Source organism: Panicum hallii, chromosome 4 (genome assembly GCF_002211085.1).
Source record: "Panicum hallii strain FIL2 chromosome 4, PHallii_v3.1, whole genome shotgun sequence".
Classification (NCBI taxonomy): Eukaryota; Viridiplantae; Streptophyta; class Magnoliopsida; order Poales; family Poaceae; genus Panicum; species Panicum hallii.
Window position 1 is genome coordinate 7,948,321 of NC_038045.1, and position 20,357 is coordinate 7,968,677.

At 48.0% G+C, this 20,357-nt stretch overlaps 2 protein-coding genes and 1 pseudogene across 3 annotated transcripts; 1 reads left to right on the forward strand and 2 right to left on the reverse strand.

Annotated features, from left to right (window-relative positions):
* The first annotated feature begins 508 nt into the window (after positions 1-508).
* LOC112889847 (cytochrome P450 711A1-like) lies at positions 509-3,511 on the forward strand. Its single transcript, XM_025956624.1, has 5 exons — positions 509-815; positions 945-1,097; positions 1,178-1,946; positions 2,034-2,129; positions 2,217-3,511. The coding sequence occupies exons 1-5, from the start codon at positions 586-588 to the stop codon at positions 2,556-2,558; spliced, it is 1,590 nt and encodes a 529-aa protein (XP_025812409.1). The 5' UTR covers positions 509-585; the 3' UTR covers positions 2,559-3,511.
* Positions 3,512-10,260: 6,749 nt separating this feature from the next.
* On the reverse strand, positions 10,261-11,107 carry LOC112890311 (annotated as a pseudogene).
* Positions 11,108-14,100: 2,993 nt separating this feature from the next.
* Positions 14,101-18,706, reverse strand: LOC112891208 (putative pentatricopeptide repeat-containing protein At2g02150). 2 transcript variants are annotated; one of them, XM_025958155.1, is made up of 5 exons: positions 16,547-18,706; positions 16,252-16,452; positions 15,931-15,997; positions 14,649-15,418; positions 14,101-14,470 (listed from the first exon to the last, which is right to left on the reverse strand). In XM_025958155.1, exon 1 carries the CDS (start codon positions 18,673-18,675, stop codon positions 16,564-16,566), a length of 2,112 nt encoding a protein of 703 aa, XP_025813940.1. In that variant the 5' UTR covers positions 18,676-18,706; the 3' UTR covers positions 14,101-14,470; positions 14,649-15,418; positions 15,931-15,997; positions 16,252-16,452; positions 16,547-16,563. The 2 variants fall into 2 exon arrangements, with proteins under 2 accessions (XP_025813940.1, XP_025813939.1); XM_025958154.1 differs by having other exon boundaries at positions 14,101-14,492.
* Positions 18,707-20,357: the final 1,651 nt, after the last annotated feature.

Genomic DNA, 20,357 nt, shown 5'->3' on the forward strand with positions numbered 1-20,357 from the left:
AACTTTATAAATACGAGCAGGACTTTATTTACAATTTGGCATCCTTTTCAATATGCCATGCTATGAGAAATTAAACTAATCTGTATCCTTTAAAATTAAATCGGAAGAGAAGATCGTATGGGAAAATAAAACTATTGATCGAATTTAATAAGAAATTATTTAAGGAACAAAGCTGGCTAGCCGCACAATGTTAGTTAATGTAAAGCAACATGTTTTTTTTCCTGAAAATAAGAACAATGCATGATCTTGTTGATGTTCTTTCTTGCACACGATGTCGATGTCATGATTCTTGGCTTGACCAGCTTCTGAGATTATTTCTCTTTCCCAACTTCTTTTGCGAAAAAGGGCCCTTGTGGATTCCCTTTTTCCCCACTTGGAGGAATGTGGTCGACAATGGCTATCAGTCAGAGCCACCAACGCCAAGGTTCCTCTCATTTCTTTGTTTACTGCAAACATCCCAGCACTACCAACGGCCACGAATGAGCCCTGCAAACATCCGACAGTCCCAAGAGACCAAGCGGTGAATCCCCAGTCGCAGGCGAGCAAGAGCACAGCACGTAGCAACCGAAGTTAAGCTGGGGATCCATGGAGATGGCAGGCGCCGCAGGAACGGGATCATGGCTGCCGTGCGCCACCACGGTGGCGTCCTGCGCCGTCGGCGTCTTCTTCCTGCTCTACTTCTACGCGCCACACTGGTGTGTCAGGGGCGTGCCGGGGCCGCCGGCCTTGCCCGTCCTTGGGCACCTGCCGCTGCTCGCCCGCCACGGCCCTGACGTCTTGTGCCTCCTCGCCAAGAAATACGGCCCGATCTTCAGGTCGCAAAGCAAGCCACAACGATAGCCCTGCGTGATGTTTAATTGGCAAAATCGAGACCTTTTTTCTGGTTGTTTTGATCTGTCTGGAGGTAGGATTTGTGTTCGACTGAAGTTCTGCGATGGTTGCAGGTTCCATTTGGGGAGGCAGCCCCTGGTGATCGTCGCTGACCCAAAGCTCTGCAGAGAGGTCGGCGTCAGGCAGTTCAAGAGCATTCCCAACAGGAGCTTGCCGGCGCCGATCGCCGGCTCCCCTCTCCACCAGAAGGGGCTCTTCTTCACTAGGTGACAGTTACTTCTCCTCTCTGCCGCGATGCATTTTAAATTTTAAATTTTGAGCACTTGCATTGCGCGCGTCTCATCAGAGATGAACGGTGGTCGGAGATGAGGAACACGATCATCTCGCTGTACCAGCCGTCGCACCTCGCCGGCCTCATCTCCACCATGCAGCGCTGCATCGAGCGCGCCGCGGACGCCATATCGGCGGCGGCTCAGGACCACGGCGACGTCGACTTCTCCGACCTCTCCCTCAAGCTGGCCACCGACGTCATCGGGCAGGCGGCGTTCGGCGTCGACTTCGGCCTCACGGCGAGCGGTCGCCCCGGCGAGGCCGCGGAGTTCGTCAGGGAGCACGTACACTCCACCACCTCCCTCAAGATGGACCTGTCCGCGCCGCTCTCCGTCGCGCTCGGCCTCGTCGCGCCGGCGCTGCAGGGGCCGGCGCGGCGCCTGCTGCGCCGCGTCCCGGGGACGGCCGACTGGAGGGTCGCGCGGACCAACGAGCGGCTGCGCGCGCGCGTCGACGAGATCGTGGCGGCGCGGGCGCGCGACCGTGAACGTGGCCGCGACGGCGAGGGAACGAGGAGGGACTTTCTGTCCGCGGTGCTCGACGCCCGGGACCGCAGCACGGCGCTGCGGGAGCTGCTGACGCCGGACCACGTGAGCGCGCTCACCTACGAGCACCTCCTCGCCGGGTCGGCCACCACGGCGTTCACGCTCTCCTCCGCCATGTACCTCGTCGCCGGCCACCCGGAGGTCGAGGCCAAGCTGCTCGCGGAGGTCGATGCGTTCGGGCCGAGTGGCTCCGTTCCGACCGCCAAGGACCTGCAGCACAGGTTCCCCTACCTTGATCAGGCAAGCAACTGCTGAATCTCTGCACCATTATGCAATGCAAGAAGCAGTGATCCATGAACTTTCCAGCATCCATTTGCATCTTTTCAGGTCGTGAAGGAGGCGATGAGGTACTACACGGTGTCACCACTAATCGCAAGGGTGACGTCTCAACAGGTAGAGCTTGGAGGCTACACGCTCCCAAAGGTACAAACCCATTGCCCGACGACACCTCACCAGTCACCACCACGCATTGGCATGGCGTTCATCCTGCTAATGGTTCCCTGCTGCCAGGGCACGTGGCTGTGGATGGCGCCGGGCGTCCTGTCACGCGACGCCGCCAGCTTCCCGGACCCCGGCGCGTTCCGGCCGGAGCGGTTCGACCTGGCGAGCGATGAGCAGCGGAGGCGGCACCCGTGCGCGCACATCCCCTTCGGCGTCGGCCCGCGGGCGTGCGTCGGGCAGCGGTTCGCGCTGCAGGAGGTGAAGCTGTCCATGGTGCACCTGTACCAGCGCTTCGTCTTCCGGCGGTCGCCGCGGATGGAGTTGCCGCCCGAGCTCCAGTTCGGGATTGTCCGCAGCTTTAGGCACGGCGTCAAGCTCGTCGCCATCCAACGGCGCGCCGGCACCGCCTAGGCTCGTGCGCTGATGATGGGTGATGGCAAGCCCCACCGCTGATGAGAGTTGCGTGCCGGGTGCTTCCGTGCTTGGGAGTTAGGCAGGCTAGCTAGGGACAAGAAGCATGACCGCGATGGCCTTGCTTCTCTGCTCGTGAGATGAACTCACCTCCATGGATTTCCAATGCAAGCTCACAAGCAGCATCTCACCAAGACGAACCTCATCTTCATTGCATGGATGGTAATTTCTGCGAACGGCGAACCAGTTAATTAACCAAACACCTCGTGCGCACGAGTGGAGCAAAGGAGACGCAAACAGACAGCATTTCACCGTACACCCCGCGTGCAGAGGGATTGGACTGGACAGGGCAAAACGAATACTCACAAGCAATTCATCAAAGAGCTCGCAATGCGCGAAACAAGGCAACAGTTTGGCTCCAAAACACATGCTCATCAACATCCATTCAGCATCGCGAAGACCACGCGCTTCATCTTCCAGGCACTATCAACAGAGACGGCAAGCCCTACGGTTCTACGGAATCTAGATAGATTGAGTTGATAGGTAGTACTACTACTAGATAGTAGTACTGATCTAACAACGAGGACAGAAACACGAGTGTGAGTGTGACTGGTGAAGACCTCTCGATCAGGTGGCGGAGCGGTACAAGGCGTAGAACATCATGGCGTACGCGCCGCCCAGGAGGCCGGAGGCGAAGCCCATCTTGAAGCCCTCCTTCAGGTCGCCGGCGGCGTCCTCCGCCTCCCTCGCGCGCAGGAGGGCGAGCGCCTCCTCCTTGGCCGCGCGCATCTGGGCGCGCATCTCCCGCTGGACCAGCGACGTGACCCACTCCCTCTCGGCCTCGGTGCCGATGCCGCGGCGGCTGGCGGCGCACGCCGCGCGGCGGGAGGCAAGCGCAGCGCGGACTGCATCTCTCTCTCTCTCGCTCGCGCGCGCGCGCGCTGGTCGAATGCTTTTTCAGTTGCTGGCCTGGGACTGGCACAGGCACCCACCGGCAGATATAGGAATCCGATGGGTGAGGTGGCGTGCCTTCCACGTTTGCAAGACGCTCGATCCGAGCCGTTGGCTCCGACGAGATCGACCGCTGCGATGGCCGGAGAGTTCGGCGCTTGTTGCTGTGGTGTGTCGTCCCAATCGCAAAGGAACGAAAGGGTTATGCAGCTGCTTGGCTCATGGCACAAAACATTTTCTCGCGAGCAAGATTAATGATTAAAAGGTTTTGAGATCGCTCAATTTGCGCAGGTACACGTTCCTTCTCCCCGAGCCCCGGACCACCGTAGCCGCCGAAGTTGCCATTCTTCCTCGGCTCCGACAACCACTGCTCCTCAACCGAGCAAGTCACCGTCCTTTAAGAGCTAAGAGCTATGGCCGCAGCCATCAAGTGGCATGCCGCCTCCAAAACCGTACTCCAATGAACTCGTCTAACAACCTGTCGGTATTTAACCGGTTGCCCACCGAGAGATATACCTAAGGTGGTAAGTTTTGGGTGAGGAGACGTCGAGATCAGGAACTCGAAGGTATAAGAAACACAGAACTTAGATAGGTTCGAGCCGCAAGATGCGTAACACCCTACGTCCTGTACGGTGGTTTGTATTGCCTTTTGTGTAGAATGACCTAATGATCTTCTGTTTTGAGAGGGGTCCCTGACCTCCCTTATATATCCGAGAGGACAGTGTTACAAAGATACTAACCAAAACCAGCTAAGGAATCGTACCAGAACATATCTCGAGTAGATTCCCTCTGTATCGGTTAGCCTTATCTCTTATTTAAATGGAATAAACAGGAGATAAACAAGATGAATAAGAGATAAGACGGACTTAATCTCTTAGACCTCTTTAAACTACGTTATGTGCCCAGCTCGGTGGCTCCGGGTCTGACAAGCCCCCGAGCTCTTTGTAGCTGAGTACTGCAGGCTTATCGAATACTTTCGAAGTAGTCTTTGACTTCTTCTGAAGCTTCGTCTTGAAGTTCTTCTTCGAGTACTTGCTTGGCTGCATCGAATCTATGAGGTGCTCATGCCCCGAATTTTTATTATGGTGTGCGATTTAAAAATCGCACTCCATATGGAGTAGCCCCCGAGCCTTAGGTTGAATCGGAGAATCAGGCTGAGGGTCTCATTAGTCTGTAATCCTCCTTATCCTTCAAAGAAATTTGAAAAATAAGTAGTCGATGCCACGTACCCCGCAGCCCCCGAGTCTTAAATCCAAATCCCACAAATATGGAGATAAGGATCTAAAAACCGTGGCATTGGTGTTACTCTGGAATTCTGAGAAAAACTCTTCGCCTCTACATAGTGAAATTAAGCCTCCCGCTGGTTTATTTAACCGTGCGGTGGCTTAGAGTTTCTTCTGCACTCTCAGTCTTCATATGAGTCGTCTTCGAGTAGTTTTACGGCGTCCAGCCCCCGAGCTTACAAGCCAGGAGAGTCGAATGAGTCATGTCGAGTAGTGCGCATCGCCCAGCCCCCGAGCCTGGGAACTAGCGAAACTGCGATGGCACGCCGCGCTGCCTGGAGGGTTGTTGCTGAAGCTTGACCTGAAAAAAGACAATGCACACATTATGTAGCATAATGCGAAGATACCGAGTAGTACTCAGTAATAATATAAATACATCAAAATTTATTCGGTGTAAAAATTTCGCGTCTTGCTCTTGCTAGGCCATGTAATTTTCCCGATCAGTTAGCCTGTTACGTTTAAGCACCTGATTCCTGATGGCCGTAGACCATAGCGTAGGGAGCTTAGCCGCATGCACGCGTAGGAGCATAGGCTTACAGAAGAGTCGAGGTTTCACGGATTAAGGCGTGTGCTACCCGAGTACTTTAGCAACCGTTAAGAGAAGACAAAGAAGTCGTCATGCGACAAAGAGGATGCGCAGTGCGCAAAGATAGTCGGCGAAGTGTAGCTCTGGAGGGTTTCATGCCCATCGAGAGTCCTACACGGACAAGTAATCGATCATGGTGTAGCCCCCGAGAATTTCATGCCCGTCGAGAGGCGTACCAAAAAAGGTAGCCGATCTTGTGAAGAACAAGTCGGAAAAGGTATAAATCACTTAGCTTGATTCGTGGACGAATGTCGACGAAGCCGTGGAGCTCGTTGATGAAGCTGCGACGATTTGTTGATGAAGCTCGACTAGTTGGAACCGATTCCGACTAGTTTTCAAGTCGAGACGAGTAGTTGATGTAGTCATCGGCGAGCTGCCGATCGTCCTCGCGAAGTCGAAGTAGTCGAACACGTTGCTGCCGCGCGTGGATATTGCGGCACAAGCCGAAGTTGAGCCGGGTCGTCGAGGTCGACGGCCGCGGTGCATCGACGTTGCAGCGCAAGGTGAAGTTGAGCCGAGTAGTTGAGGTCCATGTAGCCGTTCGCTGAAGGATCCGATCTCGAACTCGATGAATCGATCCGTCGATGCACATGCGTGAAGGTAGCAATCCACCACCTGGTGAACTAGAAAGATGCCATCGAGTTCGCCGGTGGATCTTCGACGCGCTCCCCTACCTGGCGCGCCAGCTGTCGGTGTTTAACCGGCTGCCCACCGAGGGATATACCCAAGGTGGTAAGTTTTGGGAGAGGAGACGCCGAGATCAGGAACTCGAAGGTACAAGGAACATAGAACTTAAACCGGTTAGCCTTATCTCTTATTTAAACGGAATAAACAGGAGATAAACAAGATGAATAAGAGATAAGACGGACTTAATCTCTTAGACCTCTTTAAACTACGTTATGTGCCCAGCCCGGTGGCCCCGGGTCTGACACAACCCTAGAGATTTGGGTTTGGAAAGGAATGACGAGAAAGGGATGGGATGAGAGAGGGATTGAGAATGACGCTACGTGGAATGGAGGAATATGGGTCGATGCTAGTAAGTATTGTCAAGTGCAGTTTTGTACATCCACTAGTATTGATATGGATCTTGGTGAAACGAAATGAATGTAAGTATCAAAAGAGATGTAAAAGTAGACTTGGTGTCATGCAAGGAAGAAATAAATGAGAAAATTTCTTATTTGATATTAAAAGATTAAAAGATGACTCAATTCCCTCGTTGGCTTAAAAAATTTCTCTATCTTATGTAACCCCAAATTTTGTTTTCATTCCTTCTATATCACTACCGTCAAATTTTTTTTCTCACAATTCTGTTAGCTCACCTTGGACCTATGTCAGACTTTACCAAAACGGACGAAATTACCCTTAGTTCTGTTCACCCCCCGTCTCTCTCCCGTTCCCATCTTCTTCCGTCTCTTACTGGTCTGGGGCACCATGGCCGGCGGCGCGGAGGCCCGCGCCCGAGCTGGCAGCGCGGAGGCTGCGGGCGGCCAGGCGCCGCGCGCCGACACCGGCGGCGCGGAGGCCACGGACGCCCAGGCCGCCAGCACTCCGGCTGGCGGGTGCCCACACCGGCGGCGCGGAGGCACTCTTCGAACGGCTTCCCTCCGGAGCACTCCTCGAACGCGCCCTCCAACATCCGGAGCTCCTTGTCGGCGCACGCCACCGCCTCCGCCCTCTTCTCCTCGCCCTTGCACCGGAACAGCATCCCCTTCCACGCGGACCCCACCTAGGGATCTTCGGGTGCTCTGGGGCTCCCTGGCCGGCGGTGCGGAGGTCGCGGGCGCCAAGTCCGGGGCGCGGAGGGTGGGGGCTTGCTAACCAGCTGCGCGGAGGCCGCGAATGCCATGGCCGGGGGCACGGAGGTTGTGGGCGCAAAGACCGGCAATGCGGAGGCCGGGGGCTCCCTGGCTGACGGCGAGGAGGCGGGGGGTCGGGTTCCCTGGCCGGAGGCCGCGAACGCCATGGTCGGCGACCTGAACGACGCCATGTACCGGCGGCAGCAAGCACGTCATGGCCGAAGGCACAGTTGAGGAATAGAGGGGGCAATTTAGCTTTTTCACATTCCACTTCAGAGTGTCTTTGCACCAAACTCACGGCAATGTTACAGAAAGAATGAACGAAACTTGAGGTCATATAAGTCAGCGAAATATTTTCAAGATCAAGAAGCGAATTGAGTCATCTTTTGATGTTAAATAAGGAATTTTCTCGAAATGAATTCAGTTTCATAGAGGCGATTGAGTTAGTTCTAGTGTCAATAATTTTTCTCATCTATGTATGGGGATTTTTTTTATTTGAGGATTAGGGTAATTCACCACCTTCTCGGTCCTCACATTTTTATTTAGTTTGAGAATTGATTGGGTTGGTCCCTTTGTTCCATTGAAATAAGAGAAACATTTGAGAATCGGCCTCCTCACAACGGGTTTGTTACTTGTTGGGTTTTTTCTAACTTTGTTGACCAAGGATTATCCATGATATGTTTGCGGAAGGTTAGAGTTACGGTCCGGAACAAGAATAATGTGCGCGGAAGGCTATTTTTCTAATTTCTTCATTGATTTAAGTAATTTTATAAAAACGAAAGGTAAATGGAACAAATTAAATACCTGATATGAATTTGTTAGAAAAATATAAGTAATTTAAATCAAGTGTTCTATTATGAAACCTTTCTTCAAAGTTTCATACTTTACAAATACAAGCAATACTTAACTAAAACTTAGCATTCTTACTAATATGTGGCATGCTATAAGAAATTAAACTAATTTGTATCCTTTTAAATTAAATAAGAATAGAAGAACCGACAGAAAAATAGATTATAGATTAAATTTTATGAAAAGTTACTTAAGGAACAAAGCTAGCTAGCCACGTAATCTTGAGGGGTAATGTAAACTAACATGTTTCTTGAAAAAATATATACGATCATCTTGATGTTCTGGTTCTGCTTGCACACGAGACAACGGTTTAGATGCAACTTATTAGATTTGTACGTACTCTTCCCAACTTCTCTTGCGAAAAAGATTTCTTGTGAATTCCCTTTTCCCCACTTGGAGGAATGTGAGAGACAATGTCTCAGTCAGGCTCATTTATTTCTTTGTTTATGCAAACATCGCGGCAATCCAAGAGAAAATCGGCGACTCCCGCAGTGACAGGCGAGCAAGAGCATAGCAACCGAAGTTGTACAATACCACTTATTAGATTTTAATATAGTACCATGCTCCAAAATATTGAAGCACTACTATTCTGTCCTTTGTTTTGAAAAAAAATATTTATATATGAATAAATGCACTTGTGGTACAAGTACAACTTATCATGAAATATTACCACTAATTTTTATAACACATCAGCAAGCAAACTCGTTATTAGGAAAGAGAAGAAGAGGATTTTTTCATCCCACGAAACCCAGCAGGCTCGATTACCAAGTTCCATGAAACACAATGAAACTTGCACTGAGAATGTTATCATTTCATCGCAAGACATATTTGATCATAACTCTATAAATGCATTAAATGCTATAGCATGTCTATGAAATAGTATCATGAAACTGTACACTAAGAGAAACCGTTTCATTTCATTGTAAAGCTGATATGTAAGTTTTAGTAACAATGAAACTATACATTAAAACTGACCTTATGCTATTAAAACTTGCATACTTAGCAAGTAATTACAATTGTGATGCTCTATGATGAAGACAAGAGAGTAGAACCCTAGGTTATACTACACACTCATGGTCGTCGTGTGTTGTTTCTATGTAGTATGTAGTTTAAGAAGAAAATTGTTGTTTATAAGTGCCACATAGGTAAGATTGTGGCTTTGTACCAATTAGAGCGATTGAAACTCATGCGGCACACTTAACAAGCTTGGAGATGTAGGTATGCATTACAAGAAACAAATAGGAACCTAGATAACGCCGTGGGAGAACTTTAATTTAAGGACACGTGATGTGTTTTACTCCCTTCGTTCCAGAAATAATGCGATTCTAGTTCTATCCTAAGTCAAATTTTCTTAAGTTTGACCAAAATTATAGAGAATATGATAACTGTTTGTAATATTTAATATGTGTACTAAGGAAATATATATTATGATGAATCTAATGATACTTTCTAGTACAGTAAATGTTAATACTATTTTCAATAAATTTGGTCAAATTTATAACAATATTTTGTGAAAGACAAACTTATAACAATTTGACTTATGATAAAACTAGAATTATATTCTTTCCGGAATAAGAGAGTACTGTTTTCCTCTTTATTAACCCAGATTCTCATATATATCATTGTCACCACCAACTTCCTCACTTCCTCATATCGCAATCACCAAATTCCATGATGAAGTGTGAATACAACACTGAAGAAACTGGTACTGACACCGACGTTGCAATGTTATGGTCACTGGCACTCGGCAAAATAGACAGCTGCCATGCCAGTGTTTTTTTGCAATAAGAGAAACTCCCAAGGAAAAAAATCTCGCAGAATAAATTCTAAGAACATATGAACCGGAAACAGCCACTTCTACAATTCCCCTCAGAACCTTCTCTGCATCAAACCACTTGAAGGCACTGACAAATCAACACCGCCATTGTAAAACTACCACGGTAGCAGTGACAGCAGCAACACCATGGCTTACGGCCTACTCCCTCCATTCCAAAAACAAAACAACTCTCCCATATGGAGAAGTCAAACAATTTTAAATTTAACTAAATTTATACGAAATAGTGTTAATACTTATGTTACAAAATATGTATTATTAGATTAAGCATGTAATATATTTTCATACTAAATTTTTTAGATATAAATTTTAGGAATGTTTTATATAAATTTGATCAAATTTTAAACTATTAGACTTCTCGTGATGCGAGAGTTGCATTTTTTTATCTGCCACCGCCGGCTGCTCAACAACTCGGTGATGCCAAGCAATCTATCTGCTGCACCAGCTCGAAAACCTCTTCCTCGCCCATCTCCTCCAACGGCTCCACGGCGGCAGCGGCGAGCTCCTCCACCTTGAAGTCGATCGCCACCGGCTCCTCCCCCAGTAATCCGTTCCAGATCATCATGTCCATGGTGGTGGCGCCCGTGCTCTGGGGCGCGGTCACGGCCGGGACGGGAGCCGCCTCTACCTCGGCGCCCGCCCCGAGAACCAGCTCCACGAACGCGAGCACATCCGCCACGTCCGGCGTGGACGCGGCGTCGGCGCCGAGCTGCCGCCGCCGCCGCTTCCTGGCGGGCTCCCTGAAGGCGCACGCGAGGATGGCGGCCTGCCGCCGCTCCGTGCCCCGCACGCGGCACTCCACGTCCTGCAGCTGCACGCGCGCCTCCTTCTGCTCGCGCCGCAGCTGTGCCAGCTCCCGCGCCAGCGCCTCGCGGTCGCGCCGCAGCCTCTTGAGGTCCTCCTTCTCACGGTTGCCGCTCCCGGCCGCGCTGGCCTTGGCCGTATTCGATCCTCCCGGCGTGGCGCGGCGCCGGCGGCGGATGTTGACGAGGAGGTGGGGCTGGCCGGCGAGGAAGTCGGCGTGCGCGAACTCCCACCTATCCGGGCTCACCTTGCGGAATCCCTGCAGCGTTGCGCGTGCACGATCGAACAGCAGGCATGAGCAGTGCGTTTGAAATCAATTGATTAACCAACCGAATCAGTGAAGGGGATTAGCGTGTACGATTGTAGGTGCTGAGCTGCCAGAGGAAGGTGGAGAAGTTGGCGTGCTTGAAGCAGCGCGGCAGGAGCTCCGCCGTATAGTTGGCCATTCGGGCCACCCGGCACGGCACGGCACAGGCCCGGTACAATTGGCCTGATTACTTATTCGGGCCATGCCGGGCCGGCCCACATGCCGAGGTCTCGGCTTAGGCACGGCACGAAGGCCTATTTTTTATGCCAGGCCGGCCCGATCAGCCTGTTTGGCAGTAGCAGGCCCGATCAGCCCGTTTGGCGTGGAGGGGATGGGCGACAGAGCGGAGGGGAGGAGTAGGCAGCGTCGGCCACCACGCGGCGATGGGGCGGGGGAGAAGGGAGTGGCGCTGCTTGCCGCGAGGCCACGAGGGGAGAGGAGGTGCCATGCGGCGGCGCGGAGCAGGGGTGGCGGCGCTAGGAGGGGAGGAGGGAGCAGCGCCGGTCGCAGCGTGTGGAGGAGATGAGGGGCCGGCGCCGGCTGCAACGCGTGAAGGGAGGAGGGGGCATCGCCGGCTGCCGGGGCAGCGAGTAGGGCCGGTGTCAGCCACGGCGCAGGAAGGGAGGAGGGGGCACTGCCGGCCACCGACTCAGCACGTGCAGGGAAGGAGGGTGCGGCACCGGCCTTGGTGCGGGGAGGAGAGGAGGGGCCGGCGCCGGCCGCGGCGCGTGAAGGGAGGAGGGGGCAGCACCGGCTGCCGGTGCAGCGAGGAAGGGCGGCTTCAGCCGCGGCACGGGAGGGAGGAGGGGGTAATGCCGGCCATGGTGCGGGTAGGGGAGGAGTAGGTGGCGCCAGCCGACGCGCTATCATGAGGGAAGGGGAGCAGGCAGCGGTGCGAGGATGGGAGGAGACGTAAGGAAGGGAAGGGAAGGGGAGGCCTCCCGTGCTCGGGCCGGCCCACGTGCTTGATCGAACCGCGGCTTAAACGTGCCGTGCGGTGCTAGGCCGGGCCACGTGCCGAGGAGTCAGCCCAGGCACAGCACGAGCCCCGTGCTGGGCTGGCCCAGGCCCAGGCCCGATTAACTTCGTGCCGGGCCAAAAAGCTGAGCCGTGGGCAGGCCCCCGGGCCTCGGGCCGGATGGAAATGATCTGGTGGATTGATCGGGCCTGTCGCCCATCTATCCGCCAGACCAAACTAGCCGCCAGTTGTGGGGCGCGGCGCGGAACAGCTTCGAGGAGGAGCGAGCGGTAATGGTCCGGCGGATAGTTTGGCTTGGAAACTTCTCACGGCCACTAGAGTTCACCGGTCCGACCGAGAGCTTGCTTGAGCTCGCATGGCGCGCTGGCCCGACGCTGTGATGATTTGGTTTGATGGCTGACGTGGACGCAGCTGCCGCCAAAATGGTCAGCCCAAACACGGTTTGGACTTCAGAGGGTGCACTGGACTTATTCCGTTCATGGGCGGTCCATGTCGCCGCCGCCTATCCAACAGGTTCTTCAAGCCACCCCTTTAGATTCACCAGCCATAAACCCATCTACAACCTTGAAATCCTAACTTGAACCAGAGGTCGCCGGTGTGGAATTCGTTTCATGAGAAGTTGTGAGGTGCTTCCCAAAGTTCATGAGAAGTTGTGAGGTGCTTCCCAAAGTAGAAGGTGCTCGACTGCTGGATTTTGAGTTAGATTTATTTCTCTAGCTTCTTTTGGATTTTATTTCGAACATGATATTTCCAGCCTTTCTCTAAATCGTGAGGTCTCTCAAGTTAGGTTAAATCACAGTCCTCTCCATTTTGATTTTATCTTACAACTTTATCACTAGTTGATTTTGCAGTAAATCTATCACTTGTTCTCGTGCTAGTTGCTGCCAGTATTGTGACACACGCGCACACACAACACACACACACACACACACACACACACACACACACACACACACACACACATATATATATATATATATATATATATATATATATATATATATATATATATATATAAAGCCAACATCAGAAGCAGCTATTGCTGTGTTCACTGTTGGATCACTGATCCTAGCTTGCCCCACTGCCAATGTGAAAGACGTCACTCCTTTGCTGCACACAACCATAACTTCTGGAAACTCTGAGCCGAGGCCAAAAAATCTTGTTGGTGGGACAATACCATTTAAAGTTTTAGCTCCATCGGGATGCATTGGCAAAAATTTGCCTTGTAGATGACAAAGTGGCCAAACTATACATTCCAATTTTTGTTCAGGTATGTATTCTGTGCTTATCGTATGAGATCCTGGTGGCGGACGAGCAGCTCCAGCGGGAGCTCCTGTACGACACGCAGAAGTACGAGGCCGGCAAAGGGAAGGCCAAGGCGGCCGCCGAGTTCAAAAAAAATGATAGTATTGGGCCGATCTCAGGGTTGAGATGTAGGCATGCCGCATGCCTGAGCCACTCGTGTTCGTGACTTCGTGTGACTGGAATGGAATTGTGAGCATGCAACTTCACTCTGCATATTTTGAATTTAAATTTTATAATATATTTAAGAGTAGGACAATATTTATTTTTATCAATATTATATTGGAGAAATAAACATTGTTAGCTCATAAGATAAAAAAAATTGCGTTATGCAATTGGTCATGTCGTCCAAGTGGAAGATTGTTGAATTTCACATGTTAAATAAATAAACAGCGATATGTAGGATTTTTTTTTTGGCGAAGCAGCGATATGTATTTGCTCACAAGATAAGTTGTGGCTTGGACTTGCTCATGTCATTAACTAAGGCCCAGTTTGTTTCCTTGCTAGATTTATAATCTAGCTTATATTGTAGGATTATATAATCTAGCCTATAATCTGAAATAAGCATCTCCTCCATAGCTTATAGGGTTATCATAATCTAGGACATGGAGTATATAATCTAGATTATAATCTAAGATGTTTATTGACCATTAAGGATTATTTAAGCTAGATTATATAATCTATGAGTAAACAAACAGGGCCTAATAACTACTAAAGCTCTTCTCCAAAAAAAAAAGTTATTAACTACAGCTAAGTTCCCAGAAAAAGAATCCTCGGACCTAGTATTCGAAAAGGAACAGGTCAATCAATAGTTCAGTTTGCGACATCACAGATCAGTGGAAAAGTCTAAATCAAAAAAATAGTTAGGAAACTCAATGTAGTGAATCAACCTATGTGCAAAACTGATATTTGTGAAGATACCTGGACGGCTAGACCTATCTGTGTACAGATTCCATGTGCCTCTATTCACACGATCTGTGTAATGTTTGTGACATGTTATTCAGAATATCAATTATCTAACGAGATGGCAGCCTACAAAAAATTGGCTCCATCGTCCTCTCAGCCTGCAGGACTAAGTATACCAGTCCCCACGACTCCTGTTCTTCTCAATCGCCGAAAACTTCTTCGGAACAACATATTTCAATCTCATTCCCAGTTTCTCATGTCATTGTCAAGCATCACCTATATGTTTCCTTCCTTGAAGCACAGTGCTCTTGTGTCCTGAGCAAGCATGAGATTGCTTCTGTAAGGTATAGAATCATGATAAGATAAAGTAGCAGTTTGACTCGAAACATCAAAAACAGCAGAACAACTAAAGATCTGTCCTCCAAAAAACAAAGGAGGTTGCTACAGAAAGTAATAACTGAATGCATCCACTTTGTGTTGGTGGATTTCTCACCTGATGGTTTGCATGAAGGAATGGTTGGTGGCTGTTTGCACTCCCAGAGGCCGGAGACTACTTCCATTTTCTAAAAAAAATGAAGGAATGATCCTGGTCGAACTTGCAGGCCATATATAGCAAACATCAAGATGAAACCAGTCGGCTGAGGCCCCTATGATATTCTTCCAGTTCCCGATAGGCTTATCCTGTTGCTAGTATAAATCTGAGCTATCCAACCTTTCATGAGTGAGTTTTCAACTTCACCATTTGATCCATGAGCAATTATCATTCATAATGAATATTTGCTTGTGTGGATCTGACCGAGTCAACATATTTCTGTGTAAAGTACATACTACCAGGAAAAGCCTGTCATCTAGAATACTGATTTCTTTTGAACATCAGTATGTGCACTCTTGACAATATGTTGTGGTTTTCCAAAAGAAGATTGCAGAAGGATATGGTGTTATTAGAGCTCTGTGCTGTTTCTGATGCTGCATCGATCAGTTCAATTAGGAATGAAGGATGGATCTCAATCGAAGGATGAACACGTGACAGGAGACAAGGAGGTGCAAAGTCTAAATCTTCATTAGGTTTGTGTGAGACTCCTTTAGTAACATGAGTAAAGGTTCCGTATGTGTATAGTCCATTAATCAACTGACATCTTTTGATTGGACCAAATTACAATGAGGTCCTCACGGGGCCATAGGAAAACTGAGTCCATATTCAGCAACCAATTACTGATGACATATGCTGCTTGACTAAAAATTACTTTCAGTGAATTCCCATAGCTGCAAAATCATACAAGTTCTCCAGTAAGATGGGCCATTAAATAATGGATGTTAATATATTTTATACCGCATATTGTAAATCCATTCTAATTAAGACAGCAAAGCATGAACATTAATGAGTAAGGAAGAAAAAGGACTTATGAACAAGGAATATCAAACAAATGTTGTTTGCTTGTTTCCCTATGTGTAACAATATGATAAGGACAAGATGTATCTAGGGTGTTTGGTTTGAGTAACCGCCTCAATAGGATCACTTTTCTATAAAATTTCAGCCATGAGGGCTGTGGCAATGATTTTCAACCCATGTTACTACTTGAAAACAACTAGGTTACAAGTCAAGATCAGTCCATTCACAATCTAGTTCCTCAGAAGAAAAATTCAAACATTTTATTTTAACACCAATAATGATTAAAATATTTCAAACAGTGAAGTGAACAGACCAAACTGTTAAGACCAAAGAAGCAGCTAATTATCAACTATTGTAAACAACAAGATAAGTATGTTTAACTTACATGCTTCACACACTCGAATCATCTGATACTGGCATCAGTCAGTGCAAGTATGGTAAATGGTATTAACCTGTATCAAATACAAATGGCATTGTTTGATTGCCAATGGACCAAGACTTAGAAGCCACATCAAATAAAAGATGACAAATATTGCTAGTAAACAGATTACAGTTTTACCTAGAATACATGATAATAAATAAAGATACATGCAACCTAGTCATTATATTTTTTTGCTCAAAATATATCAAAAGTAAGAATTTTAGCAAGATTATTGTAGCATGTCAGTTGACATTGATATATTTGTAGCTATTCAGTTGATCTTACCATTGCAGCATTTCAAAACTTGAGTTCCTCCTTTGACTGCAGCAAAATCCCCTCATTTGTTTGCTAGGTTCTGTATCCAAGCTAATGGGAATATTTGTCCTGCCTTCTCAAATTTGGCATCCAATGAAGATTGTTGAGCAACTTGACTGAGATAAAAGTATCAGAAGCATACTGAACCACACAGCACCATGTGCTTCCATGCTGCGAGGGCAGTTTCGGTTTAGTGATGATGTCTATGTTATTCAATTGCATAAATGTTGACACTATATCAAAAGAAAAGCCTATCCCTTTATACCTTGTACAAGCGCAAGCTCAGGTTTCACCACCAGAAACAGTATCATCTTCTTTACAAGAGATTAAAACACTTTCCATTTCAGTCTGAAGACTTGATGCTTCCTCCATGTTCCCCAGTTTCTGGTATTTGCTTATCAGACAGTTATAAACCATTTTATCAGGAGTAATACCATTCCCAATCATTTCTGAAAGAACTTCTCTAGCCTCTTCCATCATATTCATATTACAGAAGCCCCAAATGAAGCATGTATATGTATAAAGATCGAGTTGCAAACCACTTTCGATCATCTTGGCCTTGAGTGCAAAGGCATCCTGGAGATTTCCCTGCTTCAGGTACCCATCAATAAGAGAAGTGTATACAACTTTGTCAAGAGACATACACTTGTCAACCATTTCATTCAACAACTGCATAGCCTTATCCAAGGAGCCGTTCTTGCAAAACCCATCAATTAGGGCAGTGTAAGCCTGTACATTTGGTTCTAGACCTAAGTCTCTCATTTTGTTAAAATGGGAGACTGCCTCAGCGATTGATCCTGCTTTGCACAATCCATCAATTAATGCACAATAAGTTACAACATTAGGCTGGAACCCAGAATTCAGCATCTTGTGGAGCAGGGCAATGGCCTCTGACTCTTTTCCTGCTTTAAAGCAAGCATCCATTATTGTCGTATAGATGACATTATTTGGTTTCAAACCACAGCCATCCATTTTATGTAACAGCTTCTTAGCTTCATCCACCTTTTGAACATTACAGAGACCCCAAATGAGGGTGCCATAGAGTGAAACATCAAGTTCCATTCCTTTATTCTTCATCTCACTTAATAAATCCAAAGCTCTTTCACTGTTCTTATTCATGAAGTGGCCATGGATCAGTGTAGTGTACAGCAATTCGTTGGCTTTTACTCCAGCTCTGTCCATCAGCCTCAAAACACCATCCGCTTCAGCAACCTTACCCGCTTTGCAAAGGCCATCAACCAAAACAGTGTACGTGACCACATTCAGTGCTACCCCCTGCTGTACCATTTCATCAAGCAATACAATAGCATCATCAAGTCTCCCTGCCTTGCAAGTGCCATCAACTAATGAAGTATAAGTGAACTCATTCGGCATCATTCCCCTAACCCTCATCTGTGCAAACAGCTTCATTGCTTCCCGGACCAAACCCTCTTTGCAAAATGCATCAACAAAAGTGCTAAATGTGACCACATTTGCCATCACTCCCTGCTTCTTCATCTCCCCAAAGTAGCTGTATGCCTTCTCCATCCTCCCAAATTTGCAAAAGCAATTGACCAATGCATTGTACGTGACAGCATCAGCTGCACATCCAGATTTCCTCATCTCCCCCACCAGCAACTCCACCTCCTCCAGCTCCCCGCGCTTGCCATACCCGTCAATCAAAGAATTGTAAGTGACGACGTCTGGCGAGCAGCCCATAGCCTTCATCCTAAGCAAGAGTGCCCTTGCCTCTGCAAGCTCCCCCTCCTTGCACAGGAAATCGATCACGATGTTGAACGTGAACACGTTGGGCGCGGGCAGCTGGTCGAAGAGCCGCTTGACAAGCCCGCCGCGGCGGTCGTGGGCAAGGCGGAGGAGAATGTGGTTGCAGGTGCGGGTGTTGGGTGGCACGCGCAGCTCCCGCACGCGGGCAACGGCGCGGACGGCGTCGTCGAGGAGGCCGCGGTCGGCGAGCAGGGAGAGGAGGGTGTCGGCGACGGAGGGGAGAGCACTGTGGCGGGGCCCCAGCGCGAGTGCTGCGCGGTGAAGAAGGTCGACGAGCGAAGCGGCGAGGTGGGGCCGGTGGCCGGTGCCGAGCAGGCGGGCGAGGAGGCGGCGGGAGTGCGCGAAGAGGCGGGCGCGGGCGGCGAGGTGGGCGGCGAGGCAGACGTGGGCGGAGGAGGGGAGGGGGTGGGAGAGGAGGTTGTCGGGGTCGACAGCGTGTAGGGAGCGGAGGGTGCGCAGGCGGTCGGAAATGGGAGTGGCGGCGGCGCGGGCGCCGGCGGAGGTGGCGGTAGGGGCGGTGGAGAGGGCGGCGGCGTAGGCTCCGAGGGCTAGGCGGAGGAGGGTAGGTTTCCGGCGAGGCCAGAGGCGGAGGAGGAGGTGGCGGCGGCGCGGGGGGAGGGATAGCATCATTTGACCGCCTCCCTCCGGCGGCGGCGAGGGGGGAGGGAATCAGGCCATGGAGAGTGTAGGGTTTTGAGGGGTTTTGTTTCCAGAATTTTTTTTAATTTCTTTTCTGTTGAGTTAGGCGTTTAGATGTGATTTTGGTTCCTAGAAAATCCATTCAAACTCTATAGTACCTGACGCTTACAGCGTATACTAGTTAAGATTTGGAATATGAAATTCCTACTTCTTTTTCAAAAGAAGTCCTAAAAACTTTGCCAAATGACTAGAATAATTTTGCCGACAAACTTGAACGCTCGTTGCTTTTCGAAATAATTGCCAACCATATTTCCCGTCACATAATTATTATCATTGTAAACACTTGATATATGTCACAATTCCAAAAAGGCTAGACGGAGGTAGCATTATGTGTAGTCTTTTTTATGATACACAACCACTCTAAAAAAATATAACAATTACTTTATGAATAATTATTATTTACCCATTAGTAAAACATCAAATTTACCGACTTTGATGAACAAAGTTGCATAGAAAAAGCCCAAAACTACTCATGCCCAATATAACACATAACATTGTGGTCATGTTAAGTTAAAAAATATTATGAACCTTGTACTTTTAAAAATATCATCTTATAATGAAATTCTCTCAAATCGACAAGATAGACTAAAACATTTACGAGAGTCTATTTCCATGGTAGCTAGCAACATACAGGTCACAATTTCTTAAGATGTTTTGGTTTAACAAGATAATTATGGTATCATCAGAAATTGCTACATCTTTCTCTATCCTACCAAATTTCACTATATCTTCACAATTACTTTTTTCCCTTAACATTCAACTAAATAAACCATCATAAAAATGACTGTTAGGTGACAAAAAGTTATATGGTTAAATTTCTTTTATTTTAAATGGACACTAATATAGCATTAAAATAATAAGATCAAGTTACATATAAAGCCATTTCAACCCTAAGTTAGTTCACGCGTTCATCAGGTGATCCAATTATCCAAACAAGTGGATTAAATTTTATACTAAATTTAGTTTCATCCCAACTAAAATTTAATCCATTGGTTCATAAAACCGACCTAATTCAGACTAAAGTTTATTTTCATCATTTCATATATTTTAAATGGTTTCCCACGTAAATTTTAATCTATGCCTCTATGGATCCAAACAAGTATGGACTAAATTTAGTTACTAATGTTCAGTCACATAAAATTTAGTCCGAACAAAACTTTATCCTAGGTAATCCAAACAGGATCTAAGCATTATTTCTTAACTTGTAGCTTTGTTGAGATTTAAAAAGTAGCTACTTTGTCGATTCCTATCTTAATGGCGAACCAAATCTCAAACCAAACTAAAGATGTATTATTATTGGAGCGTAAGAGTTAAGACCGTCGAACGTCTTACCAACTCGTGCTAGATGAGTTGTCTGCCTCCTCCGTTTAAAGTGGATGGCCACTTTGCTTCCAGCTCAATCAAGATCCGAAGTCAAAATGACACCAAGTAAATCATCTGTATATTTTTGCAGTTGGAACTCAGCAGCAACATTTCTATAAGCAGTACAGGGACCACCATAAACTGTTCAGAATCCAGACCAAATGACAACAAAAACCATCCAAACCAATTTCTGCCAAAAAAAATTTGATTTGAATTTGAAAGGAAAGGGGGAAAAGTGAGGGTTTTTCGAT